The sequence below is a fragment of the Acartia tonsa genome, chromosome 1 (assembly GCF_053477335.1).
Source record: "Acartia tonsa isolate MP-2025a chromosome 1, ASM5347733v1, whole genome shotgun sequence".
NCBI classification, from domain to species: domain Eukaryota; kingdom Metazoa; phylum Arthropoda; class Copepoda; order Calanoida; family Acartiidae; genus Acartia; species Acartia tonsa.
The window spans coordinates 52,024,086-52,042,971 of record NC_137260.1 but is presented as its reverse complement, the minus strand read 5'-3'; the positions used below and the strand labels follow the sequence as shown (position 1 = coordinate 52,042,971).

The 18,886-nt window shown below is 31.6% G+C and overlaps 1 protein-coding gene across 10 annotated transcripts; it reads right to left on the bottom strand.

Annotated features, from left to right (window-relative positions):
* Positions 1-957: 957 nt before the first annotated feature.
* Positions 958-18,411, bottom strand: LOC145323697 (uncharacterized). 10 transcript variants are annotated; one of them, XM_080166176.1, is made up of 13 exons: positions 18,385-18,411; positions 17,912-18,055; positions 17,641-17,688; positions 17,095-17,193; positions 14,498-14,546; positions 13,812-13,901; positions 12,344-12,472; positions 12,043-12,171; positions 9,318-9,446; positions 5,418-5,483; positions 5,061-5,126; positions 2,791-2,911; positions 1,218-1,537 (listed from the first exon to the last, which is right to left on the bottom strand). In XM_080166176.1, exons 2-12 carry the CDS (start codon positions 17,921-17,923, stop codon positions 2,808-2,810), a joined length of 921 nt encoding a protein of 306 aa, XP_080022302.1. In that variant the 5' UTR covers positions 17,924-18,055; positions 18,385-18,411; the 3' UTR covers positions 1,218-1,537; positions 2,791-2,807. The 10 variants fall into 10 exon arrangements, with proteins under 10 accessions (XP_080022328.1, XP_080022302.1, XP_080022335.1 ...); XM_080166202.1 differs by lacking the exon at positions 2,791-2,911 and having other exon boundaries at positions 958-1,537; XM_080166209.1 differs by lacking the exon at positions 5,418-5,483.
* Positions 18,412-18,886: the final 475 nt, after the last annotated feature.

Below are 18,886 nucleotides of genomic sequence, written 5' to 3'. Positions count from 1 at the left end.
AGTCTGAAACCTGACCTTAACATAACCATTAACTGAAACTACCTTATTTCCTAAACTGGTGAAGGAAAATTACAATAAAGTAAAAACATTGGATAATATACATTTCAGTATGGCTTTGAAACAGATTAATATTCGCTAGATTATAAATGTTTCTCAGCCATACCAAAAAAAACATATATAGCATCGTATCATAGTCAATTTTCGACGAATATTGAAATAGAAATCATAGAATTAATACCAGTGAGCCCGGACCTTTGGCCCATCGGGGTTATTAAAACTGGTTTAAATCTTATATTTTTTATTTTTATATCCGCGGTAAGATTGTCTGTAATACGATGCTATGAATAACTATTCCAATTATTGAAATCCCATTCACAATTTCAGAAACACTTATTTGCACTTTAAAACTTTTTTTCACCCTTTGCTTTTGAGTTCCTGTTAAGTTGGTCTCTAAATCGGTAATTTGCAAACATAACACTGTAATTTTTCAGAAAAGGTTGTCTAATCATCCTGTTAAATCAATATACATGTTGAACTTCAAAACCTGTTCTGGTGGACTTGGTTTTAGAGTTGGGGGGCTTTTATGTGGTTGTTTTTGCATTTTGGTATTATTATGGTATATTTCATTAGATTTATATATATTTAATATTTAATATTAATAGATTTAGATCTATTTAACACTAAAGTATTCAGAGAAAGAGGGGATAATGGGCTGTTCATTACACTAGCCCCCAAAGCGTTTTCTTATTCGTTGTCTTAATAACTTAAGGGACTTCAGTGAACTTTGATTGGTTGGTTCATTCAGTTGATTGTTCAAACGTTTCAACCAATGATTATAATCTAGAGGATGTCAATGTCAATGTAAATTAATTTATCTGCCATTGTTTTATCCTTTTAGATCCTTGATCCTAGTATAAGTATTAATAAAAGCCTGTTAAGAACCTAAGCTGCACACTGTTTCTAAATTGCACAAAATATTTATTTTAGATTACCATAAAATTAATCTTTAATTATAAAAATTTTCAACCATAACCCTTAATGATACATTAGATGATAATATAAATATTAAAATTTCTGTGTTTAGTTAATAATTTTCTGCTTCGCATAACACACAAAAATTATAATTAATATTGTCTCATATTCAGACACTACAAAAAAAAACATATTTACTGCTAATTTTGTAATTATTTATTCATAATTGTATAAAAATTGCCAGTTTTTGTAATTTTAAAATCAAATTTTATCACAATTAGTTTAGTATCACATAATATTTCAAAGCCTTATTGAATGCCAAGCTACTCCATAATCTGTACAGATGTTTCTTTTAAAAATAGACTTTTTTTCTTGTTTGATCTAAATTATTAAAAGTATGTTAAGATATTGGGTTTCCATTTTTTTAAATCAATGATCAAAAATGCTTAACTTATCTAATGATGTCTTTACTTTGGACAAAGAAACTCAAACTGTTGACAAAGCTTTGTGTTGCACACCTCTTTGTTCTTTGTGCATTGAAAAACCGTCACATCTTTACTGGCACCTAAAAAAGAAAATATTACATTATTTCAAATTCAAATCATTAAGTATATTTTTAATGTTTATGTTTGAAAATTGATTCTTTTTTATTATTTTTGGTACAAAAGCCATTCTATATTTCATGCTTGATTGCTTGTATATTGTTTCGTCATGTTAAAAATAGACCAATATACATATATATTTCTGGCGTTATGACATGGACCGTAGTCACAAAAACGTCATAAAAAATTTTAGATTTAAAAAATTATTTTTTGTGTCTTGAGACAATTGTGTTAAGAAGCAGTGTAACATTTAAATATTTTGTTTGCCTATGTAATGCAAAAATAAATTAATAAATAAATTATATAATCTTTTTATTTTTGCAATATGAACAAGACTAAAGAAAATATGTAAAATATTTAGCATATTCTATAAATTTAAGACATTTATTCCGTCTGGCCTGATTTGAATCAGAAAATAATTTAATTTTTCCTTTATAAATGCTCTCTGTCTGTGGTATGTATTTGTTTTCGCTGCATTAATTTATTTAAACTTCATACTTTTTATCAGGGCTCGGCAGCCGCGCGTCGGCCGCCTGCAAGCATAAGGGAACTTAACGACGAACCCCAATCTGTCCTACTTTGAGAAAGACGATTCCAGTGACGTCATATACGTTTCGGGAAAGAAAAAGGGAAGGGGGAAAGAAAATCTCTTTAAAAAAGAGATGGGAGAAAAGAGAAGAGATTTTCTTCCCCCCTTCCCTAAACGTATATGACGTCACTGGAATCGTCTTTCTCAAAGTGGGACAGATTGGGGGTCGTCAACTTAACCTTTTACAACTTTAAAAATCAGCTGGAAGTCTAAACTTAACCCAAATATGGAAAATCCTTCTTTTGATATATTTTCAAAGCATCCAAGTTGGTTTTAATTTCAAGCTCCGTCGAGGCTGACGAGCCCTGCTTTTGATAGCAGAACATTATTGTAAAGTAGAGAACATTCCTCCATGAAATTATTTGTGTCTCTTAGAAAGACCACTAGTGAAGAAAACATCTAGTCTCCAAAAAAATTAATTTGCTTGAGCTAAGCGCTTTGACCTAATTTTTGGAATAACGTTTTCTAATCTTAGCCAACCAACTAACAAACACATAAGATAATCAGAGTATCTTAGCTAAAAAAGTAAATCTATTTTATCCCATCAGATTTTATTTCAACAAAAATCATGTATCAACATCAACAAAAAAAATGAGAATTATATTCACAAAAATTATTTACACTTACTAGCCGACAACCAATAACTAGGGGCAGAAATCTTTGTTTGGAACTCTGGCTTCGCATATTTTGGATCTACAAACGTCTGCGTTGGATGTGCATTGGAAAAATGTGACATCTGCCGCGGCTCCTACAATTTCAAACTTTATATTTTTCTATAATATTTCCTCTATTATTTTGCCTTTTTAAATTATCTTATGTTTATTATATGAACAACAATAAATAATTTTGCATATTTTTTTGAAATTTATGAAAAATCATTTACAGCATTTGAAAGTTGGCGATTAAAATTTAGCTGTTTTATAAATCATTTTTACGCCACATCAAATCAAATATTCAGAAAAAAAGACGATTATCATAATTATTCATGTATTTAATTGTCAAAAAATTATAACAAAAATAAAAAAAAATCACAGTAAGTTTAGTTTAAAACAGTTTTAGCCATGCTTGACGAAACAATATACAGGGAGATTGGATTGTGTGGGACATGCAGATAAATTTAGGACACTTTTTGCATATACTATAACTTTCATCTTTTTTTACTCTGAAGAACAGTAAGTGTAAGTATAATTAGATTAGTCCAGCTAGTTTCAGAATACATAAAACGTCCCAAATTTATTTGCTTAATTTGAACATAGTTATCTTGTTGAACATGATAAGAACATATTAGAAAAGTGATTTTAAACATGATTATTGTCCAGCTTTAATTACATTAATGATATTTTTTATGGTAAATTATTATTAAAGTCTACAGGCAAAATAGTTTAATTATAATGCATAAAAATTTAACCAGATAGAACAACAATATTCAAGTTTTAAAAACTTTTCTGATATGTTCAGAAAAGGATAGTTTTACATTCAAACATAGAAGTTTTATTTTAATATGTATTTATGTTTTCAAATTGTTGTATATGTAATGCTTTTTTTTTAATTTGAATTAAATTGTTTGTCTATTGAACTGTCCTTTTCCCTAAAAAGATGGTTTATTGTGGGCAAGATCCTTTATCTCTAACTTTCAATTCACAAAGCTGGGACAGACAAATATCTCTGGAGCGAGTACATCTAAACACAGAGACAGACTTCTGTGCAGGCAAACAGTCCGCGCTGTTGGCCAGCTCCAGGCTCTGGCTGCAGATGTCTCCCAGGAACTTGGAGCAGCCCTTGGCCTTGATCATTCTGAGGTCACCGTTCACACAAAATTCTTTGGGCAGCTTGGCATCTGCAAATTTACATTTTGTGAGGGTTTATATCAACTAACTGATCAACAAGTTTTTTATATAATTAAAAAAACCGAATGGACTACGCGCATTTTCTGTATCGTGTGCATTTCTTGGGTCTTGGATATTTGAAGGTTGTTTTACTAGTCTAAGAAAGTGAGATGTGCTGACAGCTGTTTAGCAATCTGCAGCTCTACATTTATTGTTTGAGACCTTTCTATCTTTTCTTTCCCATGGGCCAAATTTTAAAAAATGAAGCTATGCATAAATGTATGTGTATTTGCACAATTCCAAATGAATTCTACCAATTTCAAATACATGTTTCTATTTAACCCATAGTCATATTGGCAAAATCCCTATAAAATCTATTTTGCTAACTAGCATCCCAAAATATAAAAATTTTTAAAATGTGTTTTCTTTTGATGCACAGAATTTACTTTTGAATAAAAAATATACTTAAAACAACAATATATCATAAAGTATTTAATGAGGAGAGGTTAAACTAAAATCTATGAATCCCAAACAGGAAACTGCTATTGTATTCCTTATCCTTGTAGATATTGAGATAAATTTGAATTTAAGTAGGTATTATTCAGGGACTGATTGACTATAGCTTTCATTCACGGCCAGGTCAAGTTAAATGTACTCTATTTCACTTTCACATTCTATCTTTTAGATTTATAAAAGTAATGTAAAGTAAAAATCAAATGAACTCTTTACAAACATTATGTTTGACTTAATCAAAGCATTTAATATTTTTATATTTAAATAGTATTTATAAATTATACTTTCCTGAAAGAATAATTTGTGATTAATCCTTCTTTTTTTATTTTTTTGAAATTATTTGTTAATAGTCTAAATATGAAAGGCTAACTTAGATAAATTTAAATTGATATTGATATAGAAGTTTCTGTTCAAGTATAATTTTACTAACTATTTTATTTTAAACTTCTTTTTCTAAATAATATATAATATGTATATAAGCATTATATTTAAATATGAGAAATACAGAACATGTATAAATTCCCAAAGAATAATATTATCCAAAAGAGCGGAGCCTACCTTTACAATTATCAAGAAGAGCAATTTGAACGCTGGTTGTACAGAAAGACGCCGGGAATTCAACACCTTAAATAGGGAGACCATGAGAAACATGTTATTTGGACAATTTTTTGATGATCTAAAGGCAATACTTCTAAAAAGTTATAGTTTGAATACAATACATAATTTTTAAAATGTTTTGTTACATCCTTTGTTTTACTAAAAGATGGTCTCCCTACATTTTTTAAGGAGAAGTATTTCTCTACAATAGTTTTGTAGGGCTTGTAAAAGAAGAAAAAAAGTCAATAAATAAACAATGAATAGTGTGCCATAAAATTGTTTTTCTAAACTAAGGATCTTTAATTTTCTATGATTTACCTTTACAATTATCAAGAATGGCAAAGTTAGCATTACTTGTACAAGCAGAGGCTGGGAATTTTACACCTTAATTAGAAGCGATGGAAAGTGTCATGTGTGACATCATAAATATACGTCTAAATCAATCACTTTTTAGGAGTTCCCTTTCCAATTTCTACTTTCCTCCCTCATTTTTAGAAGTATTTTTATGACGTTATACATGAAACTTTCCAGCACTTCCCTTAATTATTATTGAAAATTTAATTAAATGCTTTGCTAATATCAAAACATTCAAGCTTTAAAATTGAAATCATTATCAGGGCTCGGCAGTCGCGCGTCAGCCGTCTGTAAGAAATAGTGAAATCTTAATAAAATAAATTTAAATTACATCATGATGTTTAAACCTGTTCCTAAACAGACAATCCATCTTTTTGAAATTTTTTATGCTCACAAGAAGTTTAAGTTTGAGTCCTAGTTTTTATTTTATGAAAAAAAATCAATAACAATTGTGAATTTTAAATATTTCTTGCAGGTCATAAAAGAACTAAAAGATTTTTAATAAAAGGTCTTTATTTGACTCTTGATTGAATTAAGGTACAGCGTGACTATAAATATGTATTCTTAACAGAGAGAGGGGGACAATGGGCTATTTATTACACTAGTCCCCAAAATTTTATAAAAACGTTTTTTTATTTGTTAGCGTAACAACTTAGTGAAATTTGATTGGTTGATCCATTAAGTTGAGTGTTCAAACGTTTCAACCACCAATTTTAATCTACAGAAGGTGTAATTTTGTTTATCATCATTTTGGATGTACATCAATTTATCGGCCATTGTCTTATCCCTTTAGATCCCTGATGAATAAATGACCTCTGTTGACTGGTAAGGTAATGATCCCTATCCTGATTTATATGAAGTGAAGTCAACTATATGCTACAAAAACAAAAAGAATTTGTCTCTTTTTTTATATTCAATGTCTTTTTATACACAAGTCGCTGTAGTCTTCTTATGCTCTGTAGGTCAAAATTATTTTCATACCAATGAACCACAAAAATTTCTGAATGTGTAGCTACTATAAAGTTAAAATTTAAAAGATGTATATATAGATGATATACGACTCCTTGCCTAAACTTTTATTTTAAAGAATAAGACAATCCACATGAGAAATGGTAAATTTAATGAATATTGATACTTAAAAAAGATGAAAAATAGGTATAAATACAAATGAAAAACTATGCTTTACACCATATATACATATATTTTATATCTCCATTGACTAAATGTAAAACTAAGAGGAACTGATGAACATTTGGAATGTAATGGTCTCAATTCAATGTAAAAAGCAGGGATGCGGATCCTTGTTTTTCAGTCATGGTGCAACACTTTTGAATATGATGCTTTTATAATCAGAATCATTTTCAAGGTTTGCTTTTTAAGACCATTCTGGGCATTTCTCTTGAGAAGTTGTCTTAAACGTTATTTGCTCTAAGTAGAATCAAAAATACACATGTATATAATAATATTACTGCCATTTCATTTACTTTGTCCCTAGTGGTTGCGCCCCTATCATCTAGAGGATTTTAATGGAAGGGGTCAGGAAAGAAAGATGAAAGCCTAAAATAATTCAAACATCTACATAAAAAAATTCAGTAGCATAAAACCATCACAGGACCCAAGTTAAACTTCACTAAAATAGAGAACTCAATCGGTTCAGCAATTATCAAAATCTTTAGACTTTATATAATAGGATAATCCAGAATCCAGAAAACAGGAAGGATAGTAAGAAGCTGGTGGCTTGCAAGATATAATGATAGAATGGCCCCACACCTCTGGAAACAGGAAGGATAGTAAGAAGCTGGTGGCTGGCAGGATATAATAATAGAATGGCCCCACACCTCTGGAAACAGGAAGGATAGTAAGAAGCTGGTGGCTTGCAAGATATAATAATAGAATGGCCCCACACCTCTGGAAACAGGAAGGATAGTAAGAAGCTGGTGGCTGGCAGGATATAATAATAGAATGGCCCCACACCTCTGGAAACAGGAAGGATAGTAAGAAGCTGGTGGCTTGCAAGATATAATAATAGAATGGCCTAACACCTCTGGAAACAGGAAGGATAGTAAGAAGCTGGTGGCTGGCAAGATATAATAATAGAATGGCCCCACACCTCTGGAAACAGGAAGGATAGTAAGAAGCTGGTGGCTGGCAAGATATAATAATAGAATGGCCCCACACCTCTGGAAACAGGAAGGATAGTAAGAAGCTGGTGGCTGGCAAGATAAAATAATAGAATGGCCCCACACCTCTGGAAACAGGAAGGATAGTAAGAAGCTGGTGGCTGGCAAGAATCCAAATATGTTGGAGTAAAAATGAGCACCACAAGTAAGAAATCATTATCCTCACTATTTAACTCTCAATATACCACTGACAGACAACACTCAAATAGGATAAACAAGGACGCAGACGTTCATAATTCATTGATCAAAATTTTTAAATTTTAAATTCTAAATAATTATCTTTAACTTATAAAGGTTTATTGTTTGTCTGTTAAGATCTCGCTAAACACTTAACCACTTCACATAGGTCTCTAAAAGGTTCAAGGCTATTTCTTTCATAAATTAAACTAGGCTTTTCCCTCCTGATTGAATACAGAGCCTTTAGTTATAAGGAGCTTTTTTGAGAAGGGAAAAGAGCAGATAAGGCCTCCAGACAATGATCAGGCAATAAAAAGGTTGGCTGTGCCTTACCCAAACCTTGAAAAGAAAAATTAATACCCAGTTTTAAGGTCTATTTGTTGGAGACAAATTTTAGGTTCTAATTTCATTTATCTATTTAATATGTTCCTTTAAGTAGCTAGAAGGTTTTAGTTCAATATCAATGTTACAGTGGCGGCGTGCACAGGGAATTTTTTCAGGAGGGTTTGAAAAGGGAAAGACTGCCATTGCCAATTTAGTTTTAAAGGGTGTTAACTCCCTCAGTTCACATCCTTTCCTAACGACTATGACTAGAATATTTGTTTAAAAATAAATACAAGTTCAAATTACTCAATTCTCCTCTAATCTAAAATGCAAATTTAATTTTGTACATTTTGTAATCTATGTGAACAATTCGTTAAATCCAGGGAACTTGAGGGATAAGACAATGATCGATTAATTGTTATATATTTTTATTAATGAACAACATAATTACTCCTTCTTTATATAAAAAATATTGGTTAAAAGTTTGGATACTATAGAATCGAACCCTTAAATCATTATTCATAGAAGTACCCAACGAATAAGATAATGTGGTTTTAAAACTTTGGGCAACAGTGAAATTTACAGTCCAATGTCCCCGCGCCCACCTTCCCTGCTTGAAATGAGTATCTAAATTGCAAATTAATTAGCTTTCAGCTGTAAACATTTAATTAACTCCTAGACATTCAATAGATTTTATGGATTTTAGGAAAGATTTTACCACTCAACTAATTAGTGTATTTGAATAGGTATTTGCCTTTATATTTATCAAATAAATAATATATGAAAAGTTGAACTTTGTAAGATAATATAATATTTTTTTATAAAGTGTGGCTTAGCCTATAGCTTCTAGAGCTTATTCCCAAGAAATGGGTTGGATTAACAGACACTCTCCCAACCCTCCAAAACATTGAAAGGAAAAAAGTAATACGTTTGAGGTTATGATAAAAAAAAGCTCCTGAATGAAAAAATACTTCACTGAAATTTAGGAAGGATTGGTCGACACGTTTACAATGTCTTACTGGACATACAATTACACACACACAAATTACATCTTTTGTTTTATAATCTTCCTTAAACATGACCTTATTTACATGAACTAGGATTATTTCAACGTGTCATATCTTCTTCTAAATTGATTTAATAATATTTAATACAACAGATATTAGTAAAGATGTAAGCTAACCTGCACAATCAGAGCTGACCGCAAGGCTAACATCAGCTGTGCAAAGGTCAGTCAGGTAAGATTGGCATCCATTGGCCTTAATTAGTTTCACTGCATTGGCTACACAGAAATCTTTTGGAAACTCAGCATCTAAAATATTTTGATTGTTTCTGTGTGTTTAGTTGGGATAATAATTAAAGAAAATATCTACGCAACAATTAGCATAAATCATTTGTTCAGTGTTTGAGACGAATTCTTATGTATTTAGAATAAGATTTAAGATATCAATTTAGGGTTCCATTGAAATTCCTCCTATATGAGATTCCTCCAACAAACATTTTACTTAAAAGAGGCTAATATAAATGATTACTTTTAAATAATACCTTCAATCAGATCAAACATATGTTAATGATTGATTATTTTTTATCTATTTGGATATCCATAGAAAAATATTATCTTTATTTTTCAAGCCTTTTAATATTAACATCATGCACTTAAGTTTTAAAATTCATCGGCTAACCTCCACAATGTTGCGAAGTTGCAAGAGTAACATCTGTGGTGCACATGTCTGTTAAAAATTTTTGACAACCCTTAGTCTTGACCATTTGTTATCATTTGATGTACAAAAGTCCTTCGGATATTGAGCCTCTGAAGAAAAAATATCCTTTGAAGAAGTAAGGCTGAATATTTTGGAAAACTTTCTTCTTTATATTAATGTTTTTAACATCTTTGATTACATGAAACTTATTTTTATTGTAATTGGATAATATACAGGGTGCGGCACATAAATCCGGACAAATTCTAATTTTTAAACAAATGAACATAAAATCGTCAATTTTAAAGATTTTATTGAATTTTAAAAACTGGGAAGCAAAATAGGTATATGACTAGTAGTTTATTCAACAAAATTGCCGACAGCCTCAATCACCGCCTCTACCGGCCTCCTCAACCGCCAGCAGGTCCAGGTCAAAATGTACCTGTCCAAGCTGGCGTAGTTCTCATTGATAGTGGCAATGAGGGAGGTCTTTGTGGTATGGGCACGTCTATTGGTGCATGCTTCAAAGTAGCCCCAGGCCCAAAAGTCCGTTGAATTAAGATCGGGCTGCTGGGAGGCCACATTTCCTTAGGAACATGAGTAACCGCCAAATTGACAAAATCCATGTTTTTGCTCTCATTTGGGCTAGGATTTAGCTACAGTGGACTTTAAGTACTCAAAATGCGTGTCTCAATGAGCTTAAGACACACAAAAAAAATTTGGGTCAAATTTCCAACTCCTTCCCTATCGGGCCCTACTGTTTGTGATTTCTTAAGGCTCAAAATCTTGAAAAATCAACCTCATTTCGGCTAGTATTGAGCTAAAATGGATTTAAACACGGCAAAATGTGTGTCTCAATGAGCCTAAGACACTCACAAAATTTGGGGTCAAGATTCCAACTCCTTCCCTGTCGGACCCTACGTTTTGTGATTTTGCGCATTAAACCACCAGCGCATTTGGAATCTGCCTTGTTGAACATATGCGCGGCCAGCTCGGTGTACACGTCCATCTTCGTCCAAAGATTTTTTTGTGCTAATAGGTCATTACCTAAGCTTTCTATAGTGGGGTCAAACGTCCTGATTGGTCAAGTAGTTTTGACGCTATGGCCGTTTTATAAATATCCGGATTTATGTGCCGCACCCTGTACATATTTTGCTAATCTACACAAGGTTGCAAAGTTGCAAGGCTGATATTTGTGGTGCTGCATATGTCTGTTAGAAATATTTAGTCTTTACCATTTGGTTAGCATTTGATGTACAAAATTTCTTTGGATATTGAGCATCTGAAGAAAAAAATATTCTTTTGAAATGTGTTACTTTAAAGGACGCCTGCAAGAAATATCACGCATTAACTGCTGAAAGACTGCCAGAAGAAGACCCAATACCCCAAATTTAAAGCCTTTAGCTTCAATAACAAAAAAGTTCTAGGCATTTCAAAATAGCATTTTATGTACAAAGGAATTTTTGAAAGATTTCCAATGCTCATAAAAGAAAAAACAATATTAAATTACGTCGCCTAGACACACAATTATAACCTTATCTTTGTCAGAAACTTAGATTGCCTGTAACTGATTTCATAGTCAAAATCTATGAAAAAAATTCGATTTAAATTGCATTTTTAAACGAAAATCATAGCGGAAACAAAGGGGTAAACTAATACAAGCTTAGCTGTGATTGGTTGTTAAGCTGATTCAGCCTTCTGATTGGCTACAGTACATTCGGTACAACGCAAGTAAAACTTAATTTTTTTTAATGATTTTGACTATAAAAATGGGTATTTTTATTGTAAAAATATAATTAGTTACTGGAAACCTAAATTTATGACAAAAATAAGCTTATAATTTTGTTTCTAGGCCACGTAGTTTAATTTCAAAGTTTTCAACATGAGCATTGCAATTCTTTCAAAATTTTCATTGTACATAAAATGTCATTTTAAAATGCCCAGAACTTTTTTGTTATAGAAGCTGATGGCTTCAAATTTGGGGTATTTGGTCTACTTATGGCAGTCTTTCAGCAGTTAAAGCGTGGTATTTCTTGCAGGCTTCCTTTAATAAGGCTTATTATAGGAAAACCTTTTTTCTTTAATTTAAAGTTTTATTTCTTTGATTGCATGAAACTTATTCTGATTTTATTTAGAAGACTACACATTTTTTAAAGGAATCTTTAATATTTTGTTATAAATATTCAAAGGAATCTTTAATATTTTGCTAACCTGCACAGGGTTGTGAAGTTGCAAGGTTAATATCCATGGTGCACATGTCTGTTAGAAATTTTTGGCAACCCTTGGTCTTGACCATTTGGTTGGCATTTGATGTACAAAAGTCCTTTGGATATTGAGCATCTGAAGAAAAAATATCCTATGGAAAAGTGTTTCTTTTATGAGGCTGAATATTTAGGAAACTGTTTTCTTTTTTTTTGATAGTTTTTTTTACATCTGTGAATACATGAAACTTATTTTCATCATAATTAGAAGAATTTAATTATTTCAATTGAATCTATAATATTTTGCTAACCTGCACAGGGTTGTGAAGTTGCGAGACTAATATCCATAATGCACATGTCTGTCAGAAATTTTTGGCAACCCTTGGCTTTTACCATATTTGCAGCATTAGAGACGCAGAAATCCTTCGGGAATTTGGCGTCTAAATGAGAAAATTTATTAATCTATTGTTCGTAAAATTAATGGTTTATGGAAAAGGAAATTTATATTTCATGAAGGTCAAAGAAAAAAGGTTAGCAAAATATAAATATAAAAATTACTTCTTTGATGAAATGCATTTATAAACTTTTTTTAAAATCAAAGCTTTTATGAAATTAGGATCTGTACGTCAGTACTTTCAACCACACATACGTCACGGTTAGCTCATTAATTTAGTATGTTAGAATTGTTCTATCATTTCATACTTTGTTTATTTAATTTTATTTAATTTTTATTTCTTTGACAACAAGGTACAATATTTTAAGCGAAGCATCTCAATAATCAAGTATTAAAAAAATAGATAGCCTTAAACCTGATCCTGTATTTACGCAGCTTTGGAGCTAGTTTTATATAGTATATTTTGTTTTATAAGTTTTGACACTCTAAAAATGTTTATGTTTGTTTGTTCTGCCGTTTGTATACAGAGCTTTACTTTTACGGATGTTGTCATCTTTTTAAATTCATAAATTAAACAAAGAAGCTTTCAAGACTTAAAATTTTGATTTAGTTTTATTATCTATAATACAAAGTAGAATGATGTCTGTCCGTCTGTCCGTCCGTGCTTCCTTTAATATCTCTTCATGGAATATACCTACTGGTCCTCTGGTGGTTTTAGGCTATTTTCTCGGGGGGGGGACACCCCCAACCTCCCAAAAACAAAAAAATCCTTCTCAATTTTAAAAAAATCAAATTGAAATTAGTTGTTGTATTTCCATTTTTTATATTACCTCTTTCTTTAATGTTTTAGGTTGTAAAAGGTTGTGCTATTATTTTTTTAATGTAAACTACATATATATTATACAGTAAAACAAGTTTTTAATTTTGTTTTCTTTAGCTAGATAGCGCCAACTAGTTTAGTGACCTTTATACATATTTTCCTTGCTTATCATGCAACTGGCATAGCAGAGCGTATATTAAGCATTACAATGCAATGTGTGGTCTTAGAACTACTACCACCCAAACTTTATTGTTTTTAACCTAACCTAAGTGCATATAATACCTTTACATCCATCCAGCAGTGCAATCTGAACACTTATAGTACACACACTCGCTGGATACGTGTTACCTTCGCATGCCTTCAGCGGGATAAACTCAGGGTTCTCAATGCACACCTCGGCAGGGAAGGCACACTGGGGAGTGTCGACAAGGTGCTGGTTCAATAGACACTGCTCGACGGTCAGTGTGTTCCTGTTTGCGTAAATATGAAGGGATCGTCTTTTATCTCACCTTATGCAACTTTAGCCGTAAATTGTTAAAGAAAAAGTAATCAATCCTTTTTTTACCTGCACAAACTTTAAGAGGAGCTAGCCTAGGCATTGAGATGCACAGTTCAACAGGGTAAGAATAATCATAGCCGTCACAATGCACAGTTCCTGTACACAGGCATTGTTAATTCAATTTTGGGTCAGGGATCTAGAGGGATAAGACAATGGGCGATAAATTGATGTTCATCCCCACACAATTATCCTTTCTGTAGATTGAAATTAGTGGTTGAAACGTTTGGACACTCAACTAATAAACCTACCAATCAAATATAAGCCAATGTATAAGAAAACGTTGTTATAAAACTTTGGGAACTAGTGTATTAAACGTCCCATTGTCTCCCCTCTCTCTGAATTTTGGTAGTGTCCTGATGCAAAACTTTTTTACGTGGGTTATTCTTTTAATCCCTTTTGGCAATTTTTTAAAATTCAGGTTTCATATTATGTTATAATTATCATGTTTTTAGTTTGAAAATGCTTCTTATCCTAAGGTAATGTGTCTGTCCAAGTGTCAGTCTGTTTATCTGTCTCTGTGTCTGTACCTAAAGATCTCACTAACCGCTGAACTGATATGATTCTTCTTTACAATGAAGCTTTATATAGGTAAAGGGACAGTTAATGGCTAAAATGGTAAAATGTAAACCCTTCCAAGAGAAATTGCCTTCCTCACCCCAAATAAATGTTTCTGAATAAACATGTGTGCCTGCCTGCAGTTTCAGGGTTGTCAATGCATTGTTCTAGGGTTAAACTGTTTCTGTTTCAAAGGACAGGGTAAAGCAAGAATAATTACAATTTGTTATTTATGTTAATTGTCAAAAATTAGTATTATAAAGCTTTTTTTTAAAGTAGGGATCATAGAAGTGGTTTTGAAGGTTTGTAGCCATTTTCGCTGGCTTAAGACCCAAATTAAAATAAAAATACAAGTTCCTTGTACATTTCCACCCAAATGTTTTTAAGAATTTAATTGTTTTAAAAAAGCATTAATTTCAGGACCCATGCAATATTTTTTTATTGACATTACATGACTTATAGTTTTACCATATTTTATATTTGAGTTTGATTATTTCATCTACAATATTGTGTTAATCATGTAAATGTACAAAACCTGTTGTAATGATCAAAAATTTACTAAAATTGTGTGCAGTGAAAGTAAATGCAGTTACATCCGCCCCCACTCCTTCCCACGGGATAGAGACAAATCCCAGTGGTAAAACTTGCCAAAATGCGGGAGAAGAAAGAACTTGCAATAGAAGGAATATGACACACCTGGCTTCAACTAAAGTGCAGGTTTTTTGGAATGATGAAATATAATCTGATTACTTCTCTGTATTTTGAGGCTTTAAAAGAGCAAATATTAGCCTATAGTGGATTTAGTATTTCCTGGGTCTTACAACAGATTATTTAGTACTCTAAATTTAGTACTGAAGTGAAACTTCTAGCTGGCCAAAAGACAATTCACTGCAACCTCCATCCCCTACTCTCCCCCCCCCCCCAACTGGATGAACAAACTGACCACTTAGAGATATCCATGTTAGCAACCTAAATTGACAAATGTAATATTATACAAATATATTCTATATCAATTTAGCCTTTATTTCTACTGATATCTGAAACAAAATGTAAATTTTATGCACTTGATTTAAACTTTTTGATCTTGTGCTGTTCATAGTAAAATGTTTTATGAATCAATTATTGCTTAACTAAAACTGTGAAATTTCTGAAAAACCTTCGTTTTATGATTTTCTAGCATCTAGATCAAATCTACAATTTGATTTTAAAGGAAAGAATTAATAAAAATTATGAACTTAACAATATTAAGGGTTGTGCAAAAAAAAAACTTTTAAGCCTCAAAAATATTTAAAATCATCTTTATTTACTTGTGTTCAAGCCAGGTGTGATTAAGAGAGAGAGAGAAAGAAAAGTTTTGAGCATAAAGTTGTATGTGTGTGATGCACTCCTGCTAACAAATATACTCAATCAGGTCAACAACTACTATATATGACCAGTAAAATGGACAAGGAGGGGGAGAGAGAAATAGAAAATATAGAGTTGTCACATGGGGGAACAAGAATGGAAATTCTCCAAAAAGCAAACTTGACAAAATTATGCAAATATCAAAAATAAATTAGTAAATTAATGACACAAAACTGGCCAAATAACAGTTGGGGTGTTGGTTTGACCTGACAGCCAAACAGGTTTAAACATTGAAGGAATCTACACACAAAAAATTGCTTGAAAAAGTCACAACAATCAGTTAAGGCTTGGTCTACAAATTATTAAAATCGAATGATTTATTATATAATTAAATGATAATGAAAAGTCATGGTTTGATTTTACATGCAAAATCTTATTGTAGGAAAGTTTTGCTCTAAATTGAGAGAGTCAGAGGAGAGAGAGTGAGGGGTAAAAGTTAGTTATCCTTACAAACTACACTTTTTTGCGCTCCCTGCGGTGTCCTATGTTGTGGTCATTGAAAACAGGGAAATTGTTTGGGTTTGTTGGAGGGGGGGGGGTGTTGTGTGGTCATTTTGGGCACAATTCTTTGCTCTACAAATAGACTTATTCATCTATCCCCCTTTTCATATTTCTTAAAAAATAAAATAGAGTTTAAAAGTTTGAGGGAAAATTGAAGTTATTTAAGCGCAGGGTATAGAACTAAGCTTCGCTGAGAATCACAGATACACTAAAGGGTTGGAGGTTTTCAAATTGCTGGGGCATTAGTGGGGGGCAATTAGTGGTGCACTTAAAGAATACAAGATTCTGTAAGTTTTGTGCTGCACTTCACAAAACTTTTTTCATGTTGGTCTCTTTTATCAAGACAACCTTTTGAGGATGTGAAGTTCACAACAGATTTTTTACTAATGAGGAAAAGAAATTTTCCTTTGACTTTAATTAGGAATGCCAAAACTCAAATTTATTCCTATCGTTTTTAATATTTCCTTATTCCGTTTAGAAAAGATTAGTGTAAAACATTCCAGGGGGAAGGAGTTAAATAATTGTAGGTCCCCACCCCGTGGACCCTGTGCCGACTTTCAATTGGGTCTTTAAATACAAACGAATAGCATCGTAAATATTAACACAGCCAAGTCGCGGAAAGAAATTTGCTAGCAGACAAAAAAGGTCCCTAAGGAACAGGTCAGGTAGTTGTCTGGGTTATACATCTATACTTATTACATTTAATTAGACAAGCACTTACAGTTGCGCGTCAATCATTTATGCTTAACCATTTTATAAATTAATATTGAATTTGTAAGCATATAAAATAAAATATGATTTCAAAAATTTAGATTTGCCCTTCATTCCTTGCTTTGTATCCGAATCCTTCTTTAGGATGTCTTCCCCAGGCCCAGGAGTCTGGCTGTTCTATAGGATCACTTGGCAGCTGGCTTAGCAGCTGGATGTTCTAAAATATATTTTTGTGTAGCAAACTTTTTAGTGAAGTAGTTTTCTATTGGGATTTTATATTTTATGTAAAATATGTTTCTAAATAGCCTGCCAACGTGGGATTTTGAAAATATATGAAAATGTAAATTCTTTGGACAATTAGACAGAATACATTATATAAGCTACGTTTTCTGCGTCTCAATTTTATATATGCTTCCATTTACCACTACTGCACCCCAAACCACCCACCCTGACAAGAGTCTACAACCTCCCCCCCCCCCCTTGTTACACCCCAAAAACCAAAGGGGAGTGTAAAGATGGGGAAAAAAAGTCAGAGCCCATTCTGCAGCCCCCTGGCAAAACATTTTGAATGCTACTGCTTCTTAGTAGTATATGTGAGTTTATTCATATTTGTTAGTTTTTCGCTTTTATTAGGTTATCATCCTTGTCTCAATAAAAGTTTTACCTGTGGAAATGCTTTAACTGAAAGGATTGTAGCAATAAGATATGTAACCTAAAAATTTCAAAAATTAATAAAAGAATCTTTGTAAATTGGTATTTACAGCTCAGGTTATGAAAGTACCAAACAATACATAAAATTATGTAAATATGTGTAATAATATCATTTGTTGTATGCTTATGTTGAAATACATATCTATCTGACTGAAAGACTGACATACATACAGATAACAAATTATTAATTATGATTTAGATTTGAAAAGAAAATTTAAACTTACTTTTGTGATCATTTTGTTGATTTAATATAATTTTTTAACTAAGCTAAAATTCCTTTTTTAAGGCTATTAGCAAATGGAAAGTGTTGTTGTTCTGTTTAAGGTTTAATCTCCACCCAATTCTTGAAAACAGCTGTGGCAATAAACCTAAAACAAATCATATTGATGTTCATTTAATTAGTACTTAGTGAGGAAAATTAGTTTTGGTTTAATTGAACTAATTGAAATTTGAACCAAAACTTATTTATTAGGTTCTATTAACGTTTAATCTATAAAATTACTGTGCAATAAGTTTTAAAAATAAAAATAAAAACAAGAATCCTTTTTGGTTTGGTTAACTTTAACGTTATTTATATTTGTATTTCAAACAAAATTTATAATAAAAAGTATTTTAAGTTATAAATTATGTAATAGATTTGAAATAATACAAAAAAACATAAATCAAAAAAATATTATTATATAGAGAAAGTACCAACCTTATTCACAGTTCAGTGGCAAAAAACCAACTAAAATTTGTACTTTGTTGTCATTAAAAAATAAATTTTAAACACACTCCTTTTCTTTCCCCTTTCTATCTATTGTCAATCATTAAGCAAAAGTTCATTAGATCATGTTGTGCATGTAAATTATAATTATGATTACGGCAGCTTCTCTTCGATTTACCACATTAATAAACGTGATTTGTAAAGATTTGTTTTTAAGCAAGGTTAAATTAACTTAAACCAGAGAGAGAGGGGACAATGAGCTGTTTATTACACTAGTCCCCAAAGTTTGATTGGTTAGTTAATTAAGTTGAGAGTTCAAACATTTTCAACGCTAATATTAGTCTACAGAAGTGATAATTTTGTGTATCATCATTGGGGATGTACATCAATTTATCAGCTATTGTCTTATAACCTTTAAATCTCTGACTTTAACAATATATTAAATTAGGTAAATTTCTTAATTGAATTTGTATACCTATATTGTGGATGTATA